The 24,985-nt window shown below is 55.4% G+C and overlaps 1 protein-coding gene across 1 annotated transcript in view; it reads left to right on the top strand.

Moving 5' to 3' along the window:
- GLIS2 (GLIS family zinc finger 2) overlaps positions 1-24,626 on the top strand; it is a 28,812-nt gene extending 4,186 nt beyond the window's left edge. Inside the window, exons 2-7 of the mRNA XM_082199784.1 lie at positions 18,092-18,338; positions 18,461-18,642; positions 20,233-20,409; positions 20,510-20,643; positions 21,444-21,562; positions 22,648-24,626. Coding sequence (XP_082055910.1) covers positions 18,170-18,338; positions 18,461-18,642; positions 20,233-20,409; positions 20,510-20,643; positions 21,444-21,562; positions 22,648-23,417 — 1,551 coding nt within the window. The 5' untranslated portion in view covers positions 18,092-18,169 and the 3' untranslated portion in view covers positions 23,418-24,626. The remainder of the gene's footprint in view (positions 1-18,091; positions 18,339-18,460; positions 18,643-20,232; positions 20,410-20,509; positions 20,644-21,443; positions 21,563-22,647) is intronic.
- Positions 24,627-24,985: the final 359 nt, after the last annotated feature.

Here is a 24,985-nt window from a genome sequence, read left to right as displayed (position 1 = left end):
GAGTTCCACCGTTTCACTCTGTGCTGCGTGAAAAAGCCCTCCTTCCTTTTTGCCTGTGCTGAGCCTCTCAGCCTGGGCTTCCTGGGATGAGCCCCCAAGTGTCTTTGTTTTGGGGGTGTTTGCTGTCTCCCCAAGGAGCAGAAAAGGCAGCATAGAGAGTCTCTTCCTCCTCCGCTCCATTTTATCTTCACAACAGCTCCGTGAGGAAGCTCAGGCTGAGAGTTGGTGACTGGCCAAGCCTTTGCGCTTGGTGGCCAAGTGGAGATTTGAACCCAGGACGCTCTGCTCTGAGCCTCCACCACCCACCCAGCGCTATATTTGCCTCTGCTCTTCCTGCAGGAAGCAGATCAGAGCTGTCTCTTTTACCCGAGGTGGCCCTTGGCTCCTGACGGGGAAGAAAAGCCAAAGGGTGCCCTTGGGGAAGACGGTGAAAAAGGAGGAAGCTGGTGCCCTTTCTTTCATGGGGGCCCAAACCCTCCAGCAGAGGGCATCTGCTGCCCTTGGCAACGCCACCCACCCTTGTTGGAATATGCCCTGGGTCCTCTCTTTGAGCTCTGGCACAAATGGATGCCCGGGGCTTCTGCAGGGATCCCTGGAGAGATATTCCCAGGGCGGCTGGGCTCCCTGGACCCTCTTCCTCTCCCCTTCCCCATCATTTTCTTCCTCCTCCTGTTTCTGTAGCCATCCCTTTATACAGACCAATACTTCCTGCTGGCAGTTTCTCCCGGCGCACCAGGGCAAAAGTTCCCTCCTTGTCCCCATGACTGTGGCCCCTTGACCTCCTCCTCCTCCGCCACCCCCTCTCCCTCCCTCCCTCCCTCCCTCCCTCCCCCCCCCCAATTCCTGGCTGGCTTTGCATCACAGCTGCGGCTCTGCAGACAGCCTGGGGCCTGGCAGCCTCGCCTTGGCAGCTGCCCAGGTGGAATGCTCGGGATACCACTGGCTCCTTCTCAGCACGTCTTGCATCCAGCCCGGCCTCCTGCGCTCCCTCTCTCTCTCTCGCTCTCTCTGGCTGTGTGCTGAGGTGGCAGAGGCGGCTGCTGCTCGGCTAAAGCAGAGGATGATCGGGGCAGAGGTGCCTGGGCAGGTGCCCGGGCAAGGCAGGCAGGAGCAGCAGCCTCCAAGATGGGCCCTGTCCTGAGCAGAGCTGGCCTCCAGCCATCGTCCTAGGCTGCTCTTTGAAGCCCAGGACGCAGCAGCCCACCCCACGCCGCCAACATCTGTCCGACACCAATGTCTCCTTGGGAACAGCTGGGCTGCCTTGTGGGCGTTGCCCTCTTCCTTTCTCCTTGTGAACTTTGGCTCCTCTCCCAAGGGCCCCAGCTGCAGGGAGGGAGGGAGAGAGGCCGGGAGGCCAAGGAGGATCTGCTTTCAGCCAGGCAAAGGTTCCTTGTCACTCACAATGCTCCCCCCTCCTCGGCCCTGGGGAGCAGCTCAGCCTCTGGGTCAGGAGAGAGGAGGGTCCGGCTTGGTTTGGGGCCCTGCTTGACCTGTCAGGGATGGATCGACTTACTTTGTAATAATCATAATAATTGTATTATTTATATGCCGTCCATCTGACGGGGATGCCCCAGCCACTCTGGGAGGTTTCCAACAAAATATCAAAACACCACAAAAAACAAAATAATAATAATAATAATAATAATAATAATAATAATAATAATAATAATAATAATAATTTATTGATACCCCGCCCATCTGTCTGGGTTTCCCCAGCCACTCTGGGCGGCTTCCAACAAAATATTAAAATACAGTACTGCAGTAGACATTAAAAGACTTCCGTAGAAAAGGCTCCTTTCCAATGTCTTCTAAAAGTGGTATAGTTTATCTTCTTGACATCTGGTGTGACCTTCATAACCCGCCTTTTAGGACAGCTCCTTGCAAGGGGGATTCCCCCAAGAAACCTGTCGCCTGGCCTGGCCACCTGTCCTGGGTGCTTTAGCTGAGATTTCAGCATTGCAGGGGGTTGTACTGGATTACCCCTGGGGGTCCCTCCCAACTCTCCAGTCCTTTGATCTTATGCAAAGCCCTTAAATGGGACCTCAAGGGAGTTGCAAGCGTCTTGGCCAAAACCACAGGTTGCTGGGGTGGGGGACACGACTCCTTCTGGCCCTTAGCTTGGCCTGGATGAGAGCTGTGCTGGGAGAGGCTGTCATTTCTGGCACCCCCCCCCCCGGCCAGCTGCACAGCCATCAAGGCTGGAGTCCAGTGTTAGAAATTAGCCAGGCGCATCTTGCTACTAATGGTGCTGACCTTTAAAGCCCCAAACGGCCTCGGTCCTGTATACTTGAAGGAGCGTCTCCACCCCGATTGTTCAGCCCGGACACTGAGGTCCAGCTCCGAGGGCCTTCTGGCAGTTCCCTCCCTGTGAGAAGCGAGGGCCTTCTCGGTGGTGGCACCCTTCCTTCAGATGTCAAGGAAATAAACAACTATTTTACTTTTAAAAGACAACTGAAGGCGGCTGTGTTTAGGGAAGTTTTTAATGTTTGATGCTGTATTGTTTTTAATATTCGGTTGGAAGCCGCCCAGAGTAGCTGGGGAAACCCAGCCAGATGGGCAGGATATTATTATTATTATTATTATTATTATTATTATTATTATTATTATTATGGTCCAATTGCAACGACTTAGAGTGGTACTTAGGTTGGCAACCACAGTTTAAAAACCTCTACTTTAGTCCATAGTTAATATTTTTTTTCCATTTCCACGGTGTGTGTTTCTCCTTCTTGCACCCTGAGACAAGTGTGTTGTTCTAAGAGCTACAGTCAAGCAACGTAGCTGGAATCATAGAATCGTGAAATTGCAGCGTTGGAAGGGACCCCGAGGGTGTAGTGGTTAGGAGTGGTAGACTCATAATCTGGGGAACCGGGTTCGCGTCTCCGCTCCTCCACCTGCAGCTGCTGGGTGACCTTGGGCCAGTCACACTTCTCTGACGTCTCTCAGCCCCACTCACCTCACAGAGTGTTTGTTGTGGGGGAGGAAGGGAAAGGAGAATGTGAGCCGCTTTGAGACTCCTTCAGGTAGTGATAAAGCAGGATATCAAATCCAAACTCTTCTTCTTCTTCATCCAGTCCACCCCCGGTGAATAGACCACTGTGGGCAACCTCAACTTAGCTTTAAGGGGCTATTTGGCAATGATGGAGGTCTCTTGAGCTGCGTAGATGTGGTGTTGCTTCTTTGTCCCTTGTCCCTGCGAGGGCCACACAGCCTCCCGGGTGTGTGTTGGTGCCAGGAGAACATCACCTGTCTGGTCAGCTGCAGCAGGTGGCAAGGGGCCAGCTGGGGTCAGCATGCCAGGCCAGGGAGGGGGAGGCAGCGTGGCCAAGCAGCTGTGGGCTGGCTCTGCCCCGCCTTGAGAGGTCTGGGGATGAAGGGTGGAGGGCAGGAAGCCTCAGGGAGGGGCAGAGCCCAAATGGATCAGGGCAAGATCCAAGAGGCCTAGCCTGGCCAGGACAGAGCAGAGGAGGGGGAGGAATAGGCGGCACTTTGAAGAACTGGCTGCAAAGAGACACGGGATAAAAATAGAGTCCACCTCCAGCCCATCAGGCGCAGCTTGGGCCTCGCTGCTCTCCAGAATCTGCAACCACCTACAGAATCCCAAATAACAGCAGATGCTATGAACCAGGATTCCTTTTGCCCAAAGGGATGAGAGAATCCGTCAACAACTTGCAAAAGACTTTGTTGAAACTGATTTTTTTTACTGTGGTCCGTAGTTGTTTGCAGTGCTCCTTGTTGTTTCGTATACGGCTGCAAATTTGTATGAGTTTAATACGGATAATAGTTGGGTCTGTTTTGTTTTGTATCTTGTTACCATGTTATGTAGTTTGTCTTTTTATGTTGTAAAGCACCTTGCAGTCTCCAGACGAAGGGCAGGATATGATTTTTAATAAATAACAATAACCACCTCTTTTGATGGTATATTGTCCTGCGTTTTGGGCAGGGCCTCTTCCTGGTGCCACCTAGAAATGCCATTGGCTGTTGGCCCTGGGACCTTTGCATGCAAACAGGTGCTCAGCAGCTGACCCCAACCCTTCCCCCACTGACCTTCCTGGCTACAGACTCAAGAAGGTTGCCTTCAGTCCCCTGGAGGTCCCATTATACCTGTGGTCAGAAGATGGATCTCCTCTGCCAGCTTCTCTGATCCACGTGAAAGGCCAAGGTCCAGGTGCTGCTGGGTCTTGCAGGATAGTAGTAGTAGTAGTAATAATAATAATAATAATAATAATAATAATAATAATAATTTATTTATACCCCAGCCACTCTGGGCGGCTTCCAACAAAGATTAAAAATACATTAAAATGTCACACATTAAAAACTTCCCTGAACAGCCTTCAAATGTCTTCTAAAAGTCCAGTAGTTGTTTTTCTCTTTGACATCTGATGGGAGGCATTCCACAGGGCGGGCACTACCACTGAGAAGGCCCTCTGCCTGGTTGCCTGTAACCTCACTTCTCTCAGGGAGGGAACCGCCAGAAGGCCCTCGGCGCTGGACCTCAGTGTCCAGGTAGAACGATGGGGGTGGAGATGCTCCTTCAGGTCTACTAGTAGCCTGTTCTGCTTGGGTCTGGTCTGCCCACACCAAGGCCCCGTCTTCAGGTCTGGAATTAAGGAGGCAGGTGCAGAGGGGCCTCTGGGGATGGAGAAGAAGGCCAGTCCTTTGCTCTTCCCTGTTGTGGCAAGACATTCAAACGTACGTGTCAGGGTTGCTTCCAGATCCTAGCTCACAGAGGATCACGCCAGCCAGCGATCATTAAATAAAAGTCTTTATTGAGTTACAGTCTCCATTCTCAAGCTGCTGCGCGCAACTCTACGTCTTATGCTTAGATCGGCGAAGCTCCGTCTGAGTCTCCGCCCCTTGCGCACCAACTTAATATCCTAGCCCTGCTCCACCTTTTCCGCCTGACAGTTCTCCTCTGGGTCCCTCTGCCCCCCCGGGGTCTCTTCCTTCCGGGATTCTTCTGACGCTGACCCCCCCGGACCCTTCTGTCTCCTTGCGCCGGGCTTTAGGACCTGGCTCCCTTTCCGGGCTGCCTACTGCGCCACCTTCCTGTGCATTTGAACTTGGCGCGCGCGCCCAACCTTCCACTTTCCGTCTAACCGTCTCTTCGCTCCCCGATGGAGGTGTGGCCACTCCTGACTCGTGCCCTCCCTCCTGTTGTGAGCTGCCAGCGCTTGATCCCTGGCGCCCTTCCTCATCCCTGCTCTCTGGCGGTGACGCTGGTCCCGATTTCCAACTGCTCCCCTCTGAGTCCCCTCTGGCTCTATCTTCCTGGGGTGTCCCCCTAGTCTCCCCCCTTGCCCTGGCCACTGGTGCTCCTTTTTGTGAATCTTCTGATTCACTGGAAAGACTCGGAGATCTCGGGTCGTCGTCATCACTCATCCTTTCTTCTGCCTCCTCCCCCTCGCTCTCTGTTTCCTCCCTTTCCCTCGCCTCTGCTCCTGAACCCCTGACAGTACGAAAGTCAGGAGAGGCTGGCTGCTGCTGGATCAAGCTCCGGGGACCCAGCTACACCAGTGTCCTGTTCTCTGGGAGGCTAACAAGCAGGTTAGAAACTCAGGTATATAAGGTAGGCCCTAAATGGCTCCTTAAGCCAGGGTTAAAGGTAAAGGTACCCCTGCCCGTACGGGCCAGTCGTGTCCGACTCTAGGGTTGCGTGCTCATCTCGCTCAAGAGGCCGGGAGCCGGCGCCATCCGAAGACACGTCCGGGTCATGTGGCCAGCGTGACGAAGCTGCAGCTGGCGAGCCAGCACCAGCGCCGCACACGGAAACGCCGTTTACCTTCCCGCTATAAAGCAGTCCCTATTTATCTACTTGCACCCGGGGGTGCTTTCGAACTGCTAGGTGGGCAGGAGCTGGGACCGAACGACGGGAGCGCACCCCATCGCAGGGATTCGAACCGCCGACCTTACGATCAGCAAGTCCTAGGCACTGAGGTTTTACCCACAGCGCCACCCGCATCCCGCCAAACCAGGGTTACAGTCACCAAAATAGAATGCCTAGTTGCTATTCTGGGGCCAGGCTTGTATTTTTCAATACAACTTTTTGGTTCCTGAAATTTGTTCTGAATGTGGACATAAAGTACCATGGATAGAATTCTACAGGACGTTCTGTTGGTGTGTGAATACGGTCAAGATCCAGGGATCCCCAGACATGCTGCTCCAGATGGTGGAGACGTCAGGCGCCAACCTGGCACCTGGGCATCTTCACTCGATTGCAAGAGGCGGGCAGCCGGGTGCAAAATGTGCCTGGTGGATTTTGAATGCTGGCAACGAGACACCACAAAGCGAAGCCCACCAAGCAGGGACTGGGGCTCGGAGCCCCTTCCCCTCCTGCAGATTCCAGCAGCTGTGATTCAGAAGCCTTGCTGCCAGGGTTCGAAATTCGCCAGGCATCAGAGGTGCATTTTGCACCTGGCTATCGGCCACCTGCGACCAAGATACCCGGATGCCTGACGTCTCCCCCATTTGGTGGTGCCTGCCTGGGGATCCTCGGATCGGGACTGTTTTTACACATCAGCAGTGCATTTTATCTGCATGATCAGAACAAATTTCGGGAACCGAGCCATTTGGCCCCCAAAGGGCACCTTGACATTCCATTTTGGCAACTGTAACCCTGGTTTAAGGAGCCGTTTGGCACCTGGCTTCTGCATCCAAGTTTCTGACTCTGCTTGCTGCCTCCAGCTGCAGAGATAGCCATTGTGGCTCGTTGTCCCCAATAGTGTTACCCTCCCCGGAGCTGAGAAGCAATCAGGATGGCAGAGCAATCTCTTTTCCCTGCTCCTCGCTTGCAGCACCCAGCAAACAGCATTCAGAAGCCGACTTTTTGCTCTGGTGGGCAAAGGTGGCTGCCTATCTGCCATGAAGGAAGCGGATAGGGATGGCTGAACTTTCAAGCTTGGCCTCATGCTGCGTGTGTCACATGTCGGTGCCCCAGGTAGATGCTACCCCAAGGAAGACCAGCTGATAGGAGGGCCAGGGAGTGTCTTCTAGGAATGGGCACTAATAATAATAAGAATAATAATAAATTTATACCCCGCCCATCTGGCTGGGTTTCCCCAGACACTCTGGGCGGCTCCCAACAAAATATTAAAATGCAGTGGTTTGTTAAACATTAAAAACCTCCCTAAACAGGGTTGCCTTCAGATGTCTTCTACAAATCAGATAGTTGTTTCCTTGACATCTGATGGAAAGGCATTCCACAGGGTGGGCGCCACCACTGAGAAGGCCCTCTGCCTGGTTCCCTGTAGCTTCACTTCTCGCAGGGAGGTGACCGCCAGAAGGCCCTCGGAGGTGGACCTCAGTGTCCGGGCAGAATGATGGGGGTGGAGACGCTCCTTCAGGAATACTGGGTCAAGGCCGTATAGGGCTTTCAAGGTCAGCACCAACACTTTGAATTGTGCTTGGAAACATACTGAGAGCCGATGTAGGTCTCTCAGGACCGGTGTTATGTGGTCTCAGCTGGAGGTCAGGCACCAGGTCTGAGAACCACGAGGCCCAGAGAGCATCCAGGAGGTTGCACCAGTGCTCCTCCTAGTGTGTGTGTGTGGGGGGGAGGGAAGCTCCTCTGCCTGCTCACTTGGAAGAGATTCGCACTCGCCACAGGCGAGGGAGAAAGAAAGGATTGTGTTCTTTGGCGGAGCAGAAGCTCCTGGCAGCTCCCTGACCACATCCAGCTCTTGCCTGGCTGCGATGGATATGAGTCAGGACAGGATGGAAGTGGCTTGAAGGGGGGGCGATGGAGAGCAGGGTGTGTTGGGTCTGTTCATCAGGCACATTTCCTGTTCCAGTCTGGGGGGGGGGCTGCAGGAGGAGGGGCAGCCCTGAGCCTCAGAGTTTCCCATCTAGAGCCCCCAGCTGTCTCCCAGGCAGGCCCTTACCCAGCAACCCAATCCCTGGAGCAATGGGGGGGGGAAGGCCCAGAGGAGCCTGTGTCTGGGAGGCTGTGGGTCCTTCTGGGTCAAGGAGAGCATTCCAGCCTCTGTCTGGAGAAGGAGGGGCAGCTGCCGGCCAGCACTGGAGGGGCGTCGTCGCACAAGCTGCAGAGATGGAGGCAGCCTCCCATTTTTTCGCAGGCCGGGAACCTCTCCTCCTCCTCCTCCCTCTTCTCCTCCCCACGTCTTTGGCCCCAGGGTGGGGGCTGCCTGCACGCCCCCCCCTGGAAGTCGAGAGAGGTGGCCCTCACCCTTCCAGTTCCTCTGGATTCCAGGCTGGGAGGTTTGTTCCCAGGAATGTTGTGCTGGGGGCCAGTTTGGTTTGGCAGCCTCTGCTTCCAAGAGAGGCTTTGCCTCCAAAGCGCCCCACCCCAGCTGGCTCCCTGGAGCAGCTCAGGAATCCACTGGCTTTTGGTGGGGGGGGCAGGGAGACTCGGGGCTTGCTTTGCACCTCGGTGGCAGCTGCACCCTGCCTCATTCCTGAGAGACTCTGCAAGGCTCTGCCAGGGTGGGGCAGACGTCCCCCCCAGCTCCTGCCTGGCCCCAGAATCAGAGGCAGATGTGGGTCCCTCTTCCAAACCTGCCTACATTTCTTTGCTGAACCCTCCCTCTCCGTCCTCCCCCTTGCAATGGGGGCATGATAAGGGCACCTCTGAGAGCCTCTGGGGCTGCCAGCTTTCCTTCCCCAGCAAACAGCTTTGTGGAAATGGGGGGCATCCGCAGACACCCTGGCGACCTGCCAGCTGTGGGAGTCTCTCCCCCCTCGCTTGGCTCTTCTGGCGAGAGGGAAGTGAGGGGATTGGGCTTGATCCCCAGCTGAACTTTGTTTCCCCTCCTGTGTGGAGCACAGGCCACAATCCCTTTGAACTGCGGTGGGGGGAGATATTGGGGAGTAAGTGGAGGGGGCTGGGGGGGCCTGGTTGTCAAGCAGGAACTGGCTGCTGAGCTAAGGAGTGAGTGCAGGGACAGGCTCAGGAGCAGTGGCGTAGCGTGGGTTGTCAGCACCCGGGGCAAGGCAAGTAATTTGCGCCCCCTAACCCGTGGATTTGCGCCCCCTAACCCTAACCCCCAGATGTTGCGCCCGGTGCGGCAGGCCCCCCCTGCACCCCCCACGCTACGCCACTGCCTAGGAGGCCGTCTGAGCAAAGCCTCCTGGAGGGGCTTCTGCTATAATAATAATAATAATAGTAATTTATTATTTATACCCCACCCATCTGGCTGGGCTTCCCCAGCCACTCTGGGCGGTTTCATCATAATATTAAAATGCAATAATCTATTAAACATTAAAAGCTTCCCTAAACAGGGCTGCCTTCAGATGTCTTCTAAAAGTCAGATTTCCTTGACATCTGGTGGGAGGGCATTCCACAGGACGGGCGCCAACACCAAGAAGGCCCTCTTCCTGGTTCCCTGTAACCTCGCTTCTCGCAGTGAGGGAACCGCCAGAAGGCCCTTGGAGCTGGACATCAGTGTCCGGGCAGAACGATGGGGGTGGAGGCGCTTCTTCAGGGATACTGGACCGAGGCCGTTTAGGGCTTTCAAGGTCAGCACCAACACTTTGAATTGTTCTCGGAAACGTACTGGGAGCCAATGTAGGTCTTTCAAGACTGGTGTTATGTGGTCTCAGCGGCTGCTCCCAGTCCCCAGTCTAGCTGCCGCATTCTGGATTAGTTGTAGTTTCTGCTGTCGGGTGTAGTGGGGTTTGTGATGGGGAAGGGCAGGGCTAGGCAAGGGGAGTGTGGTGTAGTGGTCGGAGTGTCGGACTAGGAGCTGGGAGAGACTAGGGTTTGAATCTCCCCACTCAGTCATGCCCACCGGGGGTGACCTTCGGGGGGGGGGAAATCACTGCCTCTCTCAGACTAACCTGCCCCCCAGGGGCTTTTGTAGTGATTAGGTGAGGAGGGGAATATTTGAGCTCCTGGATAGTTCAGCTGGTTAAAACATGGTGCTGATGAGGCCAAGGTTGTAGGTTTTCTGAATCCTCAAATGTTAGTGTTAGAAGGAACCCCAGGGGCAATCTAGTCCAACCCCCTGTGATGCAGGGAACTCAACGCTCCATCTCCCATCCAGTCTGAAACCATACCTGACCCTGCTTAGCTTTGCAATTGTGCTGCCAGTTTTATTGCTGCCATCCCCATACGGGACAGCTGCATATCCCTGCACTGCAGTGGGTTGGACTAGATGGGATCCCTTCGAACAATTCCTTGATTGTATCCTTGGAGGCGGGCTATAAATGCAATATATAAATCCATGACTCAGTGGGCTCTTTCAACAAAGGTGGCTGCTTCTCCCAGCGTCTGAGAAGGGATTTAGGCTCAGCAGAGGCCAAGGGACTGGGCCAACGTGGCTTTATCCATTTCACTGCATCTCCTCTGAGTAGGCCCTGGTGGGACACAGACCCAGGTGTGGGAGAATTAGGGGGCTGGTGGGATGCCTCTACATCTGCTTTGCTGCTTTATGTAACAAGGGAAGCTGAGCTGCACAGTCTCTCCCTCTGTGCAGAGGAATTGTTTTCACTCCGGCTTGTTTTTTCTGGCCAGAGCTGCCCTGGGGCGTTTTTGAGAGAGAGGCTGAGGAGGAGAAATGTCCCCGTATCAAATAAATAAGTAACTCTGGCCGAAGGAGAAGGGTCCCAGAGGCTTCCTGTGGCCAGCGGAGCTCTGACCTGTCTTTGGAAGAGGTGAGGCTCCAATTCTCCGCTCTTGGGGGAAAAGCCAAGGAGCCAGACAGGGTCCTCCTTGCCTTCTGGACCCCTTCTCATTTCAGGCACAGCCTGGCTGCCCCCCAGCCTGCTTCCAGGAGGGGTCAGCAAGGGGCACCCTGGGGGGGGGTGTCTTCCTATAGGGCCTGCAACCGCCTGGGCCTCTGCCAAGGACAGCCTGCAGGATCCTGCCTCCCTCCCTTGGCTGCATGCAATTAAGCAGGGAAGTGGAGCAGCCTTTGGGGAGGGAGGGGGCCCCCTCTCCCCTCTCCTTGCTGCAGCAGCAGCAGCAGCAGCTCCCCACCCGCTTCCGCCCTCGCCTCCTTTCTAATGGATTCCTGTTGCAGCTGTGCGACCCCTCCAGCTGACACATGGCGGGGAGGGAGAGGAAAGGCCTCTTCCGGCTGGGAGGGGCGCCACCAGGCTTGGCCCCAGCCAGCCAGAGCAGCCTCCTGCCAGCTGCTCCTTCCAGGCAGAGTCCCCAGCAGGGCCCTCTCTTGGGTGGGGAGCAGGGGGAGGGAGGGGCCCTCCTGGGATGACACCCACAGTCGGGGCGAATGCTGGGAACTGTAGTTTGCTAAGGGGACGGATCGCATGGAGATACAGTTTACACCACCGCCGCTTTAGTTCCCAGCACTCTTCCTTACTGACAAAGTGTTGTAGTACTGTTTTAAGCTTACAGACTAGAATAATAGAATCAAGTTGGAAGGGTCCCCCCAAGGTCATCCATTCCAGCCCCCTCCAATGCAGGAATCTCAGCTAAAGCATCCATGACAGGTGGCCATCCCACCTCTGCTTAGAAACCTCCAAGGGAGGAGAGTCCACCATCTCCTAAGGGCAGGCAAAGGCAAACTCCAGCCCTCCAGATGTTTTGAAACTACAATTCCCATCATCCCTGACCACTGGTCCTGTTCGCTAGGGATGATGGGAGTTGTAGTCCCAAAACATCTGGAGGACCGAGTTTACCTAAGGGAGTCTGCTTCCCTGTTGAGTGGCTCTTGCTTTTCAGAAACTTCTTCCTGATGCTTAGTCGGAACCTCGTCCCTTGCCACTTGAAGCCACTGGTTCGAGTCCTACCCTCTGGAGCAGGAGAAAACAAGCCTGCTCCATCTTCCGATATTTTAAAGTGGCTCTCATATCTCCTCTTTTCTTTAGCCTGGAATTTAGGGGAGCATAACTGGGTGCGGAGCCTCAGGCGTGCTGCAGGAGACGCCACAACTATGGTTTAGAACAGCGCATGAGCAGCGAAGAGCACCTAATTTTGGCTGTTGACCTTTGAGACCCCAAGGTCCCCTACGGCTGTGGATGTGAGCAAAGTCTAGCTGCCTGTTTGTTACATTACAAGTGAAATTAAAATCCTGCTAATGTTTTCATCTGCTTACAGTGGTCTCCTAAGTAAATTATAAACTTCTCCCATTCTTTTTTAAAGTTTTTGTCCTCTTGGTTCCTGAAATGGGGAAACTAGTTTTGCTACGTTTTTTTTTATTTATTTCATAAAGTTTACATAAAACAATAAAGTTGTGGGTTGTTGTTTTTTTTTAAAAAAAACTTCGAAATCTACTAAAAATCAGATTAAAATTCACACTAGCATTTCTAAACACCCGGGCTTATCTAAACAATGTTTTTAGCTGGTGCTGAAAATGGTACAGCATATCAGTCTCCAGGGAGTTCCAAAGTTCCTCCACACCAAGTGAAGGGGTTGTTACAATTGTGAAACTGGTACTTGGCACCTGTAGCCAGTTCTGCCAATCAAAACAGTTTAGTGGCCATCTATTGGTTAAGGGGATCTCGCAGGGTAGACTGGTCCCAAGCTGTTAAGAGCTTTATATACTTGAACCTGGCCCATACTGACCTGGCAGCTCCTGGGCGCTGGCGGGGTGAGCCCAGAGGGAGGGTCCCTGCCCCAAGGCGCTTCCCATCCGCAGAAGGCAGCTTGCACTCCTTCAGTTCAGCTGGGTTGGTGGCAGCTGGCGGGAGGGCTCAGCCTCAGAGCAAGGGTTCATCTCCTTCCTGGGAGGTTTCGACGCAGAGGTGGGGTGGCCATCTGTCATGGATGCTTTAGTTTAAATTCCCGCCTTGCAGGGGGTGGACTAGATGACTCTTGGAGAACCCTTCCAGCTACCATTCTAGGATTCTCTCATGTCAGAAGGTGATGACCTCTCCTTCCTTGGTGGTTTGTAAAATGAGGCTGCATTTTAAATTGCATTTTAACCTGTATTTTAAATCCCCCCCATTATGTTTTTACTGTGATTTTATTGGTGTTAGCTGCCCTGAGCCCGGCTCTGGCTGGGGAGGGCGGGGTATAAATAATTTTTATTATTATTATTAAGCAGAGGTTGGACGGCCACCTGTCAGGGACCTTTGAGCTGAGATTCCTTCACAGCAGGGAGTTCATAGAATCATATAATAGTGGAGTTTGACTAAATTACCCTCTGCTGCCCTTTCCATCACAATTCTAAGATTCTGTGCCATTTTAAAATGTGGTGTCTTGGGGGGGTTATTCTGTTGCTTTAATTTTGATTATGTCTTTTGTGGTTTTATATTTTGATTTTATTTTGTGAACCGCTCTTAAACGCCCAGGGAATAGGGCGGTATATAAAATAATAATAATAATAATAATAATAATAATAATAATAATAATAATAATAATAATAATAATAATGTCTTAGCCCAGAAGTGTGCTGACTCCGCCGCCGACGGCGCTTTTTGTTTCGGGTGGGCAGGATGCGCTTTCATGCAGCCGCCTCGGACCTCCCTGCGCGCGGGTGGGCCGCCCCCGCACACCGAGGCCGTCGGGGCCCCTCTGGCTTCCAGGCGTCGGCCCGGCGGGGGCTCCTGCCTGGGCCTGCCCCCCCCCCGGTGCTCCGGCTCCGCGGGAGGCGCTGCCGCATTCCTGCGCGTCTGAGCCGCTGCCGCCTGCCGTGGCCCGGTGCCAGCCCGGCAGGGAGGGCAGGAGGCGGCCTCCGCCAGCCGGGGGGTGGGTGGGCGAGGGAGCAGGTGCCACCTGGAGCTTGCCGGAGAGGGGAAGGCTCCGGCTCCCGGCCCCACCACCCCCAGCGACCCTCCGATGGCCGCTTGGGCTTCCTTGCGCTCGCTGCCCGCGCGCCCCGTCGCGTCCTGCGCCTCCATTCATGCGCTCTTGGCAGCGGCAGGAGCCGGGCGTTCCCGGGCTGCCTGGGGAGGCAGGCGGGGCTGGAGCCGAAGGAAAACAGACCCAGCCGCAGCCCCGTCCAGCCCGTCGCAGGGCACTTGGCAGCCGAGCCAGCGAGCTGGGCGGGAGTCCCCGTCGAGGCAGAGGCAGCTCGGGGTCACGCAGGGCGTGGGGACCCCGCGGCCCGGTGCTCCGGGAGGGAAAAGACGAGGCAGGCGGGCGCCCCTGAGCATACGCAGAGTGCCTTGACCCAACTCCCCGCGAGGCGGGGCTTCTGGAGGGGGCGGGGGGCCTGGACGTGGGCTCCGTTTGTTCCAGGAGCTGCGTGGAAGATGCGCCGCGCCGGGTCTTGAGCAAGTCGCCCGAGCTGAGTCTTCCCTCTCCTCCGGCTGTGCCGTCGGGCAAGGAAGGGGCAGGGCGGGGCCCGACAAATCTTGGAGGTCTGGAGGAAGGCTTCCTTCTTGCCACCGCCCGCTACTTCCCTCCCTTTCCCCTCTGGGTGGATGTCCCCAAAAAGCGCATCCCTCTCTCCAAGCTGCTGGAGAAGGCAGGAGGGCTGGTGACTTCTGTGGAATTGGGGCCCCGATGCCTAAGGAGGTGCTGGAGGAGACTCTGGAGAGTCCCATGGACTGCAAGAAGATCAAACCTCTCCATTCTTAAGGAAATCAGCCCTGAGTGCTCACTGGAAGGACAGATGCTGAAGCTGAGGCTCCAAGACTTTGGCCACCTCACGTGATGAGAAGACTCCCTAGAAAAGACCCTGATGTTGGGAAAGATGGAGGGCGCAAGGAGAAGGGGACGACAGATGACGAGATGGTTGGAAGCTACCAGAATGAGTCTGACCAAGCTGCAGGAGGCAGTGGAAGACAGGAGTGCCTGGTGTGCTCTGGTCCAGGGGGCACGAAGAGTCGGACACGACTAAACAACAATGCCTAAGGAGGCACAGGGGAACTGGCAGGTAGACACCCCCCCTTGACTGCCAGGACTCATAAATCCCACCCTGAAGCCCCGCTTTTCATCCATGTTCTCGGAGATTCTGCTCCTGGGACCTTCAGACCTTCTCCATCCTTGTGAAAAGAGAAGGCGGCAGCAACGGAAAGCGGGGTGCGCTGCCCCCCATCAGCACCCCAGATGGGTTTTAGCCCTGTGTCCCCCGTGAGGAAGGTCTCCTGGACAAGTGTCAGTAGAAGCATCTGGACTAAGCCAGGGACGGAGCCATGTGTGGACCTCCCGCTGTTTGGACTCTCGGGGAGCTAGATGGTGATGAAGATGATGGTTGTTGGTGTCTAACAATGTCTGGGCCTTAGGCAGCCCCCTCCCCTTCAAAGTAGGGAGTGCCAACATGACTCCCACTCCCAGGTGTGGGGCGTAATCTCTTAGCAGAGCGGATGGGAGCTGTCGTCCAACCACACCTGGAGAGCCAGCAGAGGTGAAGGACAAGGGGAGACCCTGCAAGAGGAATGAGGCCAGTGGCCAGTGGGGTGCCTCAGTGGGAGACCCACAAGCAGGACCCAGCACAGATTGAGGGGGTGCAAGAAGGAGGGGAAACCCCCTAACCCCACAGAGCATTCACCTGAGCGCCATGTTGAAGGCAACACCGTTATTTCTAACTCGGATTATTTGATAAACGGCATTAATGTGAATTTGTGGAATTGGGGTGTTTATTGGAGCCTCAATTGAATGGAAATAACTTGCCTTCATGAAGCAGTAGTCTTCCACCAGGGCTACTGGGGTATTCCTCTCAATACGAATGTCAAGCATTTTTTTAAAAGAAAGACCCCCCCTTTCCCAAATTTCCACACCCTTTCTTGCCCCACATACAATTTACACTCCCATGAATTTACAGGGAGGGTATTTCTGTCAATATCCTCTGAACCACCCAGCTCAAAAGCATAACTGCGGCTACAGAGGTGAAGGCCTGTTGGGGGGGTGGGGAACCACATAAAAATTGGGCTGGAAAATGTGTTTCCCAATTTTTCAATCTCCCCCCCCCCAATTCCCCACAAAATAATTGACCCCCCCCCCAGGAGCAGATAGTGGCGCTCTGCACATGTGTAATGATAAGGTAAAGGTAAAGGTACCCCTGCCCGAACGGGCCAGTCTTGACAGACTCTGGGGTTTGTGCGCCCATCTCACATCTATTGGCCGGGGGCCAGCGCTGTCCGAAGACACTTCCGGGTCACGTGGCCAGCGTGACAACGCTGCTCTGGCGAGCCAGAGCCGCACACGGAACGCCGTTTACCTTCCCGCTAGTAAGCGGTACCTATTTATCTTCCCTAAATAAGTGCTATACAAATAAGTGCTATTTAGGGATACACTTCCCTAAATAAGTGCTATACAAGTCCTACTGCGATGAAAACGGCGAGCGAGATTAAAAATTGTCGCCCTCCCAAATCACACATTGCCTGTCAGCCATGAGAGCAGCATTTCTTATTGAATTTGAAAACTGTGGTTCTAATTGAAATGGATATTGATGCCAAGAGACGGCAAGTGTGAGTGGATAAACTGTTACAGGGAAATTGGACGGGAGAGGCTGAAAGGCCTCCCCCCTGCCTGCCTCACCAGTAAACAATTTGCGTGGCTGGTTACCAGTGGGGGTGGGCTCTGGCTGTGTCTGCTGAAAGTCCTAGGCAGGATCTGGAGCGAAAGTCCCCCCCCCCTTGCCCTGCCCAGGTGAGCAGCTGGCAGGAGGTCTCCAGACCAGAAGGAGGCACCCATCACATCTCCTGGTGCCCGCATGGGGCAGAAACACTCTGGTTGTGCCAAGGTCTTTGTGCAGACATTTTTTTAAGACCTGGGAGGGAAGGAAGAAGCGAAGTTTGGGGCCCAGAGCAAGACAAGGGAGGCAGCCTCCCTTGTGACTCTTTGATCTGCCAGCCTCGAGGGGAGGGGCAGAGCGACTTTGTTCCCGGCTGCTGGTGGTGGGGAGCCCTGTGACCAATGCCCTCTGCCAGCCTTTCCTGGAGCAGCTGCTGCCCCCTGCTGGCCAGTTCTGGGGAGCCACAAACCCACATGGTTGTTGTTTAGTCATGTCCGACTCTTCGTGACCCCATGGACCAGAGCACGCCAGGCACTCGGTAGCTTCCAGAACACTGTCCCACCATCTCGTCCTCTGTCGTCCCCTTCTCCTTGTGCCCTCCATCTTTCCCAACATCAGGGTCTTTTCCAGGGAGTCGAGTCTTCTCATGAGGTGGCCAAAGTCTTGGAGCCTCAGCTTCAGGATCTGTCCTTCCAGGGAGCACTCAGGGCTGATTTCCTTCAGAATGGAGAGGTTTGATCTTCTTGCAGTCCATGGGACTCTCAAGAGTCTCCTCCAGCACCAGAATTCAAAAGCATCAATTCTTTGGCGATCAGCCTTCTTTATGGTCCAGCTCTCACTTCCATACATCAATACTGGGAAAACCAGAGCTTTAACTATACAGACCTTTGTTGGCAAGGTGATGTCTCTGCTTTTTAAGATGCTGTCTAAGTTTGTCATTGCTTTTCTCCCACATAATGGGCTTTAAAAACCTCCACTGAGAGTCCAATCTGCATATTTCCTTTCCTGATGCCCAGCGGGACCATTCTGTAGTGCAACTGCTGGCGCAGGGCGGGGCCTGGGGCCTGATCCAGAGTTGTGCAGCTGCTCCAGCTTCTCTCTCTCTCTCTTTTAATATTTTTATTAGGAATTTAAATACAACGTATTAGCTTACAACATATCATCCTTAGTCCCCCCCCCCATAAAATAACCCCCTCCCCCCCGACTTCCCTCAGTTCCAATCTCTGGTTTCTCTATAGATGCTATTCTCTGCATGTTACAAAATTGTATAAATCCTAAATTTATCTGACTAGTTATTATCAATAAAGAGTTTGTGAGTGTTTATTCAAAGCCTGCCAAGGAGTCCAGTTCACTTTGTTGCTTCTTTAAATACTTTGTAAAAGGTTCGCATGCATCTTTAAAGTCACAGTTATCCTTGTCCCGTAATTTGTGTGCCAATTTTGCCAGTTCTGCATAGTCCATCAGTTTCTCTTGCCATAGTTCTTTAGTCGGGGTTTCCTCGTTCTTCCATCCTTGTGCTATTAAGACTCTCGCTGCCGTTGTTGCATACATGAAGATATTTTTCAACTTCCTTGGCAGGTCTTTCCCTACAATCCCCAACAGAAATGCTTCGGGTTTCTTAGCAAATGTTAGATGGAACATTTTCTTCGATTCATTGTATATCATTTCCCAATTTTTTAAAATTTTATTACAATCCCGCCACATATGGTGAAATGTCCCCTCCTTTCCCTTACCCTCTCTCTCTTTCTCTCTCTCTCTCTCTGATATTCCAGGCTGAGGAGCCCCTCCCTCAAAACATCCTCCTCCCCCTCCCCAATTGACAAGAGTGGTCTTCTCCCTGGCCACTCGCCATGCATTCCCTCGAAGAGCCGCTGGACCTCAAGCTGAGCATCTCCAAGCTCCAGGCGGCACAAGCCAAGGGCGACCAGACCCTGGGCGGCTCCAGGCCCCGATCCTTCCGCCAGGACTTCCGGATCCGGGAGGACAGCAGCCCCGACTCGCCTCATTCCCCACTCGACGGTGAGTGGCCGAGGGGTGGGGGGCAGATGTGAAGGAGGCTCTGCTGGAGTCGTGGAACTGGGGCAGGGCAGGGGAGACGTAGGTTGGAGCTTCTTCATTGCATCTCTCCCCCTCCTTTGCAGGCCTCCAGTTGCACCCCAAATGCCACGACAAGAGGAACACCCACTTCTCCTCCACCCCCACCATCGACCTGAGCCTCTCTCCGCCTCCGCCTCCCTGCTTGGACTCCCCCAGCGGGGGCCGCGCCTCGCTCTCCCCTGACAGGCAGAGCGGCGGGGAGTTGGTGAGCTCCTCCGCCCTGCGGGTGAGTTGCTGGCGGCAGAGAGGGTTGCTGTGCCCCAGGGTCCTGCGCAAGGGATGTGTCCCCTATTTGGGGACTTCCCTGGCTTTTTTCTGGCCCATGGGGGACCAGTCTGGATAGTTAGCCTTGGTGAAGACTTGACATTTTCATCCCCAAAAAAGTTTTTGATTTGAGTTTCCATTGAAATGAGGCTGTATTTTAATGTTGTATTTTAATCTTCTTTTTAAGTTGTATTTCAATCAATTCATTTTTATATCGGGTGTTAGCCGCCCTGAGCCTGGTCTAGGCTGGGGAGGGCGGGGTATAAATAAATTATTATTATTATTATTATTATTATTATTATTATTATTATTATTATTATGTGGGGGGCAGCCGAGCAGCAAAAGTCCGCTGGCATCTTCCCTGGCAGTGAGGCAGCTGAATGGGAGACAAGGCAACTCTCAAGGACCAGACCCTGTGGAACTCCCGCCCACTGGGAGCAAGCCAGACTCTGGCTGAGCTGGGAGGACAGGGGGTTGGGCTAGATGACCCAGGGGGTCCCATCCAACTCTGCAGTTCTGTGGGTCTCCTGCAGGGGAGGGGGAGCCTCCTGCCTTGCCCACCTTTGCCAAAATAAGAACCTGCAACCTGTAAAGTAAAGTAATAGTTGCTATATTTAATTAATAAATAGTTATATTTATATATTTATATGCTGCTCATCTGACTGGGTTTCCCCAGCCACTTTGGGCAGCTTCCGACCAATTAAAATTTCAAACACAGTAAGGCATCAAACATCTAAAACTTCCCTAAACAGGGCTGCCTTCAGAAGTCTTCTAAAATTCAGATAGTTGTTTATTTCCTTGACATCCTTTTCCCACTACCGAGAAGGCCCTCTGCCTGGTTCCCTGCAACCTCACTTCTCACAGGGAGGGAACCGCCAGAAGGCCCTCAGAGCTGGACCTCAGTGTCCGGGCAGAAAGATGGAGGTGGAGACGCTCCTTCAGGTATACTGGACTGAGGCCGTTTAGGGCTTTCAAGGTCAGCACCAACACTTTGAATTGTGCTCGGAAATGTACTGGGAGCCACTGTAGGTCTTTAAAGGACAAGTGTTCTATGGTCTCAGCGGCAGCTCCCAGTCACCAGTCTGGTTGCCGCATTCTGGATTAGTTGTAGTTTCTGAGTCACCTTCAAAGGTAGCCCCATGTAGAGTGCATGGCAGTAGTCCAAGCGGGAGATAACCAGAGCATGCACCACTCTGGCAAGGCAGTCTGCGGGCAGGTAGGGTCTCAGCCTGTGTACCAGATGGAGCTGGTACACAGCTGCCCTGGACACAGAACTGACCTGCACCTCTATGGACAGCGGTGAGTCCAAAATGACTCCCAGGCTGCGCACCTGGTCCTTCAGGGGCACAGTTGCCCCATTCAGGACCAGGGAATCCTCCACACCTGCCCGCCTCCTGTCCCCCAAACAGTACTTCTGTCTTGTCAAGTTCCCTCCTCAATCCATTGACTGCCATCCCAGCATTTCCAGGCTTTGTGAGCCAGACCATCAAGCCAGAAAAATGCAGGGGACATTTCTGTTCCTTTCCAACCCCCCCCCCTCTCGTCCCCCCAGGACCTCCAGTCCCTGCGCTACATTGATGGCCTCCGCAGCTCCTTCCAGTTCTTCCTGCCCCTCAACTCGGGGGGTGCCTTGCACCTGCCTGCCTCAGCCTTCCTGGGGGCCCCCAAAGAGAAGCGCCTCTCCCCAGAGATGCCCCTGCAGAAGCAGCTGGTGTGCCGGTGGTCAAAGGTGAGCAGTGCCTTTGGGGTGGGGGCGCCTCTCCCTCCAGGGCCCTGCTGGTCTCTGTTGAGGCTGAAGCCCCTCCCTCCTCTGCTTCTTCCTTCTCCAGTGCAACCAGCCCTTTGACCTGCTGCAAGACCTCGTGGACCACGTCAACGACTTCCACGTGAAGCCCGAGAAGGACGCCGGCTACTGCTGCCACTGGGAGGGCTGCGCTCGCCACGGAAGGGGCTTCAATGCCAGGTAAGCCGACTGCTCACTGCCCAGGCATCTGGGGAGTGGGAGAGACCCCTGACCCTCCCTCAAGGGGCTTGCAGGCTTCCCAGGGACCATGCGCAGCAGGCGGAGGAGCGAGACGGAGAGCAGCATCTCCCGAAGAGCTGTGCTGAGCAGACATCCAGGCAGCTTCTGGCATTGCTGGCCGTGGGTGCAAGCTGCAGGCTGACAGCGCCTTGGATGGTCACCACATTGGCTACCCGTGACTCAGAAGGGAGGGGGCAGCAAAATCCCTCGTGTTTGAGCTCCCCAAATTTGCTTGGCTTGTGAAGAGACAAGGCTGCCCTTTGAGACTTTGGGAGAACTTGCAAGTCAGGCTGCCCATTTTGGTTGGCATGGGGGTAGGGGTGGAAAGCCCTTTATTAACTCCGTGGTTCTTGGAGGGTGGATCCCCAGGGCCAGGCTGCTGCCAGCAGTGCCCCTTCCCTCCAGAACAGCCTCTGGGAACTTTCCAAAGAAAGGAGGAAGCCACTTTGTTTTGGGGCCTCCTGCTTAGAGGATGCTCTCTCCCCCCCCCCTCCGGCAGCCCCCTGGCTGTGGGGAGGGACACGGAGCCTCAGGAGTGGCCAAGCAGGGCGTGGGGAGCCTGGGGCACCTCCCTGCCTTTTTGGCTCTGGACTCGCCCCAGCAGTCTGCAGCGCCAACAGTCGGGGTGACCATGGCAGCCGCCGATTCTTTGCCCCTGTTGAAAGCACTCTGGGAAGAAGTCTCTGCTCTCCTCCTCCTCCTCCCCCCATCTTGAAGGGGCTCCTTCCTTCCCTCCCCAGGTACAAGATGCTGATCCACATCCGCACGCACACCAATGAAAAGCCCCACCGCTGCCCCACCTGCAACAAGAGCTTCTCTCGGCTGGAAAACCTGAAGATCCACAACCGCTCCCACACAGGTGAGTCTTGAGGCCAGGGGGGTGGGCGCACTTTTGCAAGCCCCTCGGGCAGAGTCCAGGGGTCCCTTCTGAGCAGAGCAGCTGCCTTGCGGGGGACAGACGACAAAGCTTTCCAGGAAGACTGGGAAAGTTCATGGAGGAGGAGAGGGCGATGGAAGACTATTAGCTGCAGCAACTTTGCTTCTGAGTATCAGTTGCTGGAAACCACAGGAGGGGGGGGGAGCTGCTCTCGTGCTCCAATCCCGATTGCTGGCTTCCCACAGGGATCTGGGTGGCCGCTGGGAGAAGAGCCCGACTCTCATGTTCCTATAGAATCCTAGAACTGAAGCCTGGGGAGTCATCTAGCCCAACCTCCTGCAATGCAGAATTGTGTTCCTAAAGCTCTGACTTCCAAGTCTCCCTGCCTGCTTTCCTAGGGGAATCTGAGATGCTGGTGGCTGTCAACCAGAGTCTGCCATCTATAGTTTGGCGTGTGCCACAGTTTGGAGCAGAGATTTCCAGACTTTGAATGTTGGTGACACGCTTTGTAGACGTGCATCATTTCGCGACGCAGCAATTCAGTTTTACAGTCAAACCTTGGTTCTCGAATGGCTCCATTTTCGAACATCTCAGCTCCCGAACGCCAAAAACCCGGAAGTAAATGCGGATTTTTTTGGAACCCAAACAGTTGACTACAATAAGCTCTTGCAACCAATCAGAAGTCGTGTCTCGGAAGTCGAACGGGCTTCTGGGACAGATTACGTTTGACATCTGAGGTTTGACTGTACAGTACTAGCAAATCAGAGGTTAAACTAACCCCTTTCCAGCCCCGGGAGGAGTGTGGGGAGCGTTAGTGTGTCACACCTACACACTGCAGCCAACACACTAACGTGTCACGACACACAGTTTGGAAAGCTCCAGTGTAGAGTGCTTTCTGGGCCAGCTCTTTGCGATCTATTGAAGGATGAAGGGGGCACAAAACAGTGGCGTTGCCAGGCTCCATCCTGGCACCTTCACTTGTACTCAAGAGGTGCAAATTTCGATTGCTGGTTTCAAGGAAGCCTTTCCCTTAATATCTCACATGTCCCTTCCTCCTCCCCCCGCAGGCGAGAAGCCCTACATCTGCCCCTACGAAGGCTGCAGCAAGCGCTACTCCAACTCGAGCGACCGCTTCAAGCACACCCGCACGCACTACGTGGACAAGCCCTACTACTGCAAGATGCCCGGCTGCCACAAGCGCTACACAGACCCCAGCTCCCTGCGCAAGCACATCAAGGCGCACGGCCACTTCATCTCGCACGAGCAGCAGGAGCTGCTGCAGCTGCAGCCGGCCCCCAAGCCCTCCCTGGCGGCCCCCGCGGACGTGCCTTACCTCAACGGGGCGCAGATCATCATCCCCAACCCCGCCGCCCTCTTCGGCAGCCACGGCCTGCCCCTCCCGCTGGCCCCCGCCCCACTGGACCTCAGCGCCCTGGCCTGCGGGGGGCTGGCCGGCCTCCACAGCCCCGTCCTGGCACCCCTCAACCTGGCCAAGAACCCCCTCCTCGCCTCGCCCTTCGCTGCCAGCAGCCTAGGGCTGCCCGTCGTCTCCTTGCTGGCGGGGGCTGCCTCCGCCAAGGCCCTGCCCGAGAGGAGCGTGGCCCGGCCCGGCAAAGGCGGCGGGGGCGGGCAGGGGCCGCCGCAGAGCTGCAAGGAAGCCAGCGGGAGGACTGAGCGGGGCCGGGCGGGCGCAGAGGGCCTCTCGCTGCTGCCTGCGGGGGGCGCCCTAGACCTCTCCACCGGCATGAACTCGGCGGGCAGCTCGGACGGCCTGCCCCCCGGTTGGGTGGTCATCCCCACAGGCTCCGTGTTGCTGAAGCAAGCCGTGGTGAACTGAAGGGGGGTGGCGATCCACACCAAGGACGGGGGATGGGGGGAATCTGGGACCGGCCGTGGCCAGCGGAGGACCCCAGGCAGCCCTGGAAGAGCTTCTGGCCTGCGCCAAAAGGTGCCCTCCTCTTTCCCCCCACCCACCACACACACACACACACACACACACACCCCAACTCTCCCCCCCCCACCCTGCTATGGCTGCTGGGGCTGGCCAATCCCCTTGGCTTCCTGGACACCCACGACGGAGGAGCCTGGCTCTCCTGAACAAAGCAATAAGCAGCATTTCCCTGAGCAGCAGCCGTGACTCCCCCTTCTGCCCCCCCCAGCTACCTCCACACAGGCACCGCGGGGTTGGTCTAGAGGACCCTTTGGGGTCCCTGCAGTGGGTCCAGGGCCTTCGCCCTCTGCATACAGAAAAGGAGGGCGCTGGCTCTTTCTCTCTCCATCTCACGCCCAGAGCGCCCCCCGACATGCCAGCTTCTCTGCTGCCACCCCCTCCACCCCCCCCCAGTCTACTGGCCTCCCCTCTGTGCCTGTTGGCTTGGGGGTCTTCTACTTCCAGCACTTGGCTGCTGTTCAGGGAAGGAGAGCCCCCCTCAGCTGAGATTAGAGGTGTTTCTCCCCCCCCCCTGGGGTTCAGCTGCCTCCATCTCTCTTACTGAACAAAAGCAGCCAGGCCTTTTCCTGGCTCAGCCCCCCCAACCCCCCAACTGACAAGGCACACCCAAGGGCTGTGCTGCTCACCAGCCCTTCTTCTGCCTCCCCCCCCCCAAACTGACGTGGAGGAACTGAAATATTCACTTCCCCCTATTAGCCGTTCCGGATGTTTCAAAGCTGACCTGCAAATCTCCCGGCCTGAGATGGCTTTGCGTGGGAACAGCAGCTGACAAGCCTTCCTTGGTGCTTCTCCCACCCAAGAGCCCCCCCCAGCCCCCCAGCAGGCAAGGACATCTCTCCCACCAGTTTCCTCTGGCCAAGATCCGTGTCGATAGATGGGGCCCAGAAGGAGCAGGGAGCTTGGCTGGTCTGTGCTTCCTCCAGGAAAAGCCCTCTGGAGGCACAGCTTGCCCCCAAGGCAAGGGGTCCAGGGAGCCCCCTCCCTCCCTTGGAGACAGGAGGGGTTGGGAAGGCCCCAGGATCTGAGGAACAGGACCCCCCCCCACGTCCGGGCACCAATGCAGGGGAGAAGAGCAGCTGCCCAGTCCTTTACTGCCCCTGTAGAATGGGTCTGTCGTCAAACTGTCCCACCCAACAGGGCTGTTGTAAGGATTGCTCAGACAATATAGCTGCTTGGGGGGGGGCAGGAGGCCAAGCAGTCCCCAATTGGGTCTGGCAGTGGGATGGGGCCAATATTAGCAGCACAAACCCGTCCTATTGGCAAAAGAGCCAATAGGAGCAAGACCTGAGGAGTTGCCAGTCACACCCATTGGCTGAGGCTGGGGCAGGGGCCTGACTCACAGGGCCAGAAGGGGGTCTTCTGTAGAGGCTGGAGGGACCCACTGCAAATGGGGCGCTGCTCCGGCCCGGATTGGGGCAGCTGTGAAAGCCACACTTATTCTTGTTTGTGCATCT

The sequence above is a fragment of the Podarcis vaucheri genome, assembly GCF_965113315.1.
Source record: "Podarcis vaucheri genome assembly, chromosome: 14".
In the NCBI taxonomy this organism is placed as follows: domain Eukaryota; kingdom Metazoa; phylum Chordata; class Lepidosauria; order Squamata; family Lacertidae; genus Podarcis; species Podarcis vaucheri.
The sequence above is the reverse complement of the archived record's forward strand: the minus strand, read 5'-3'. Positions and strand labels throughout refer to the sequence as shown.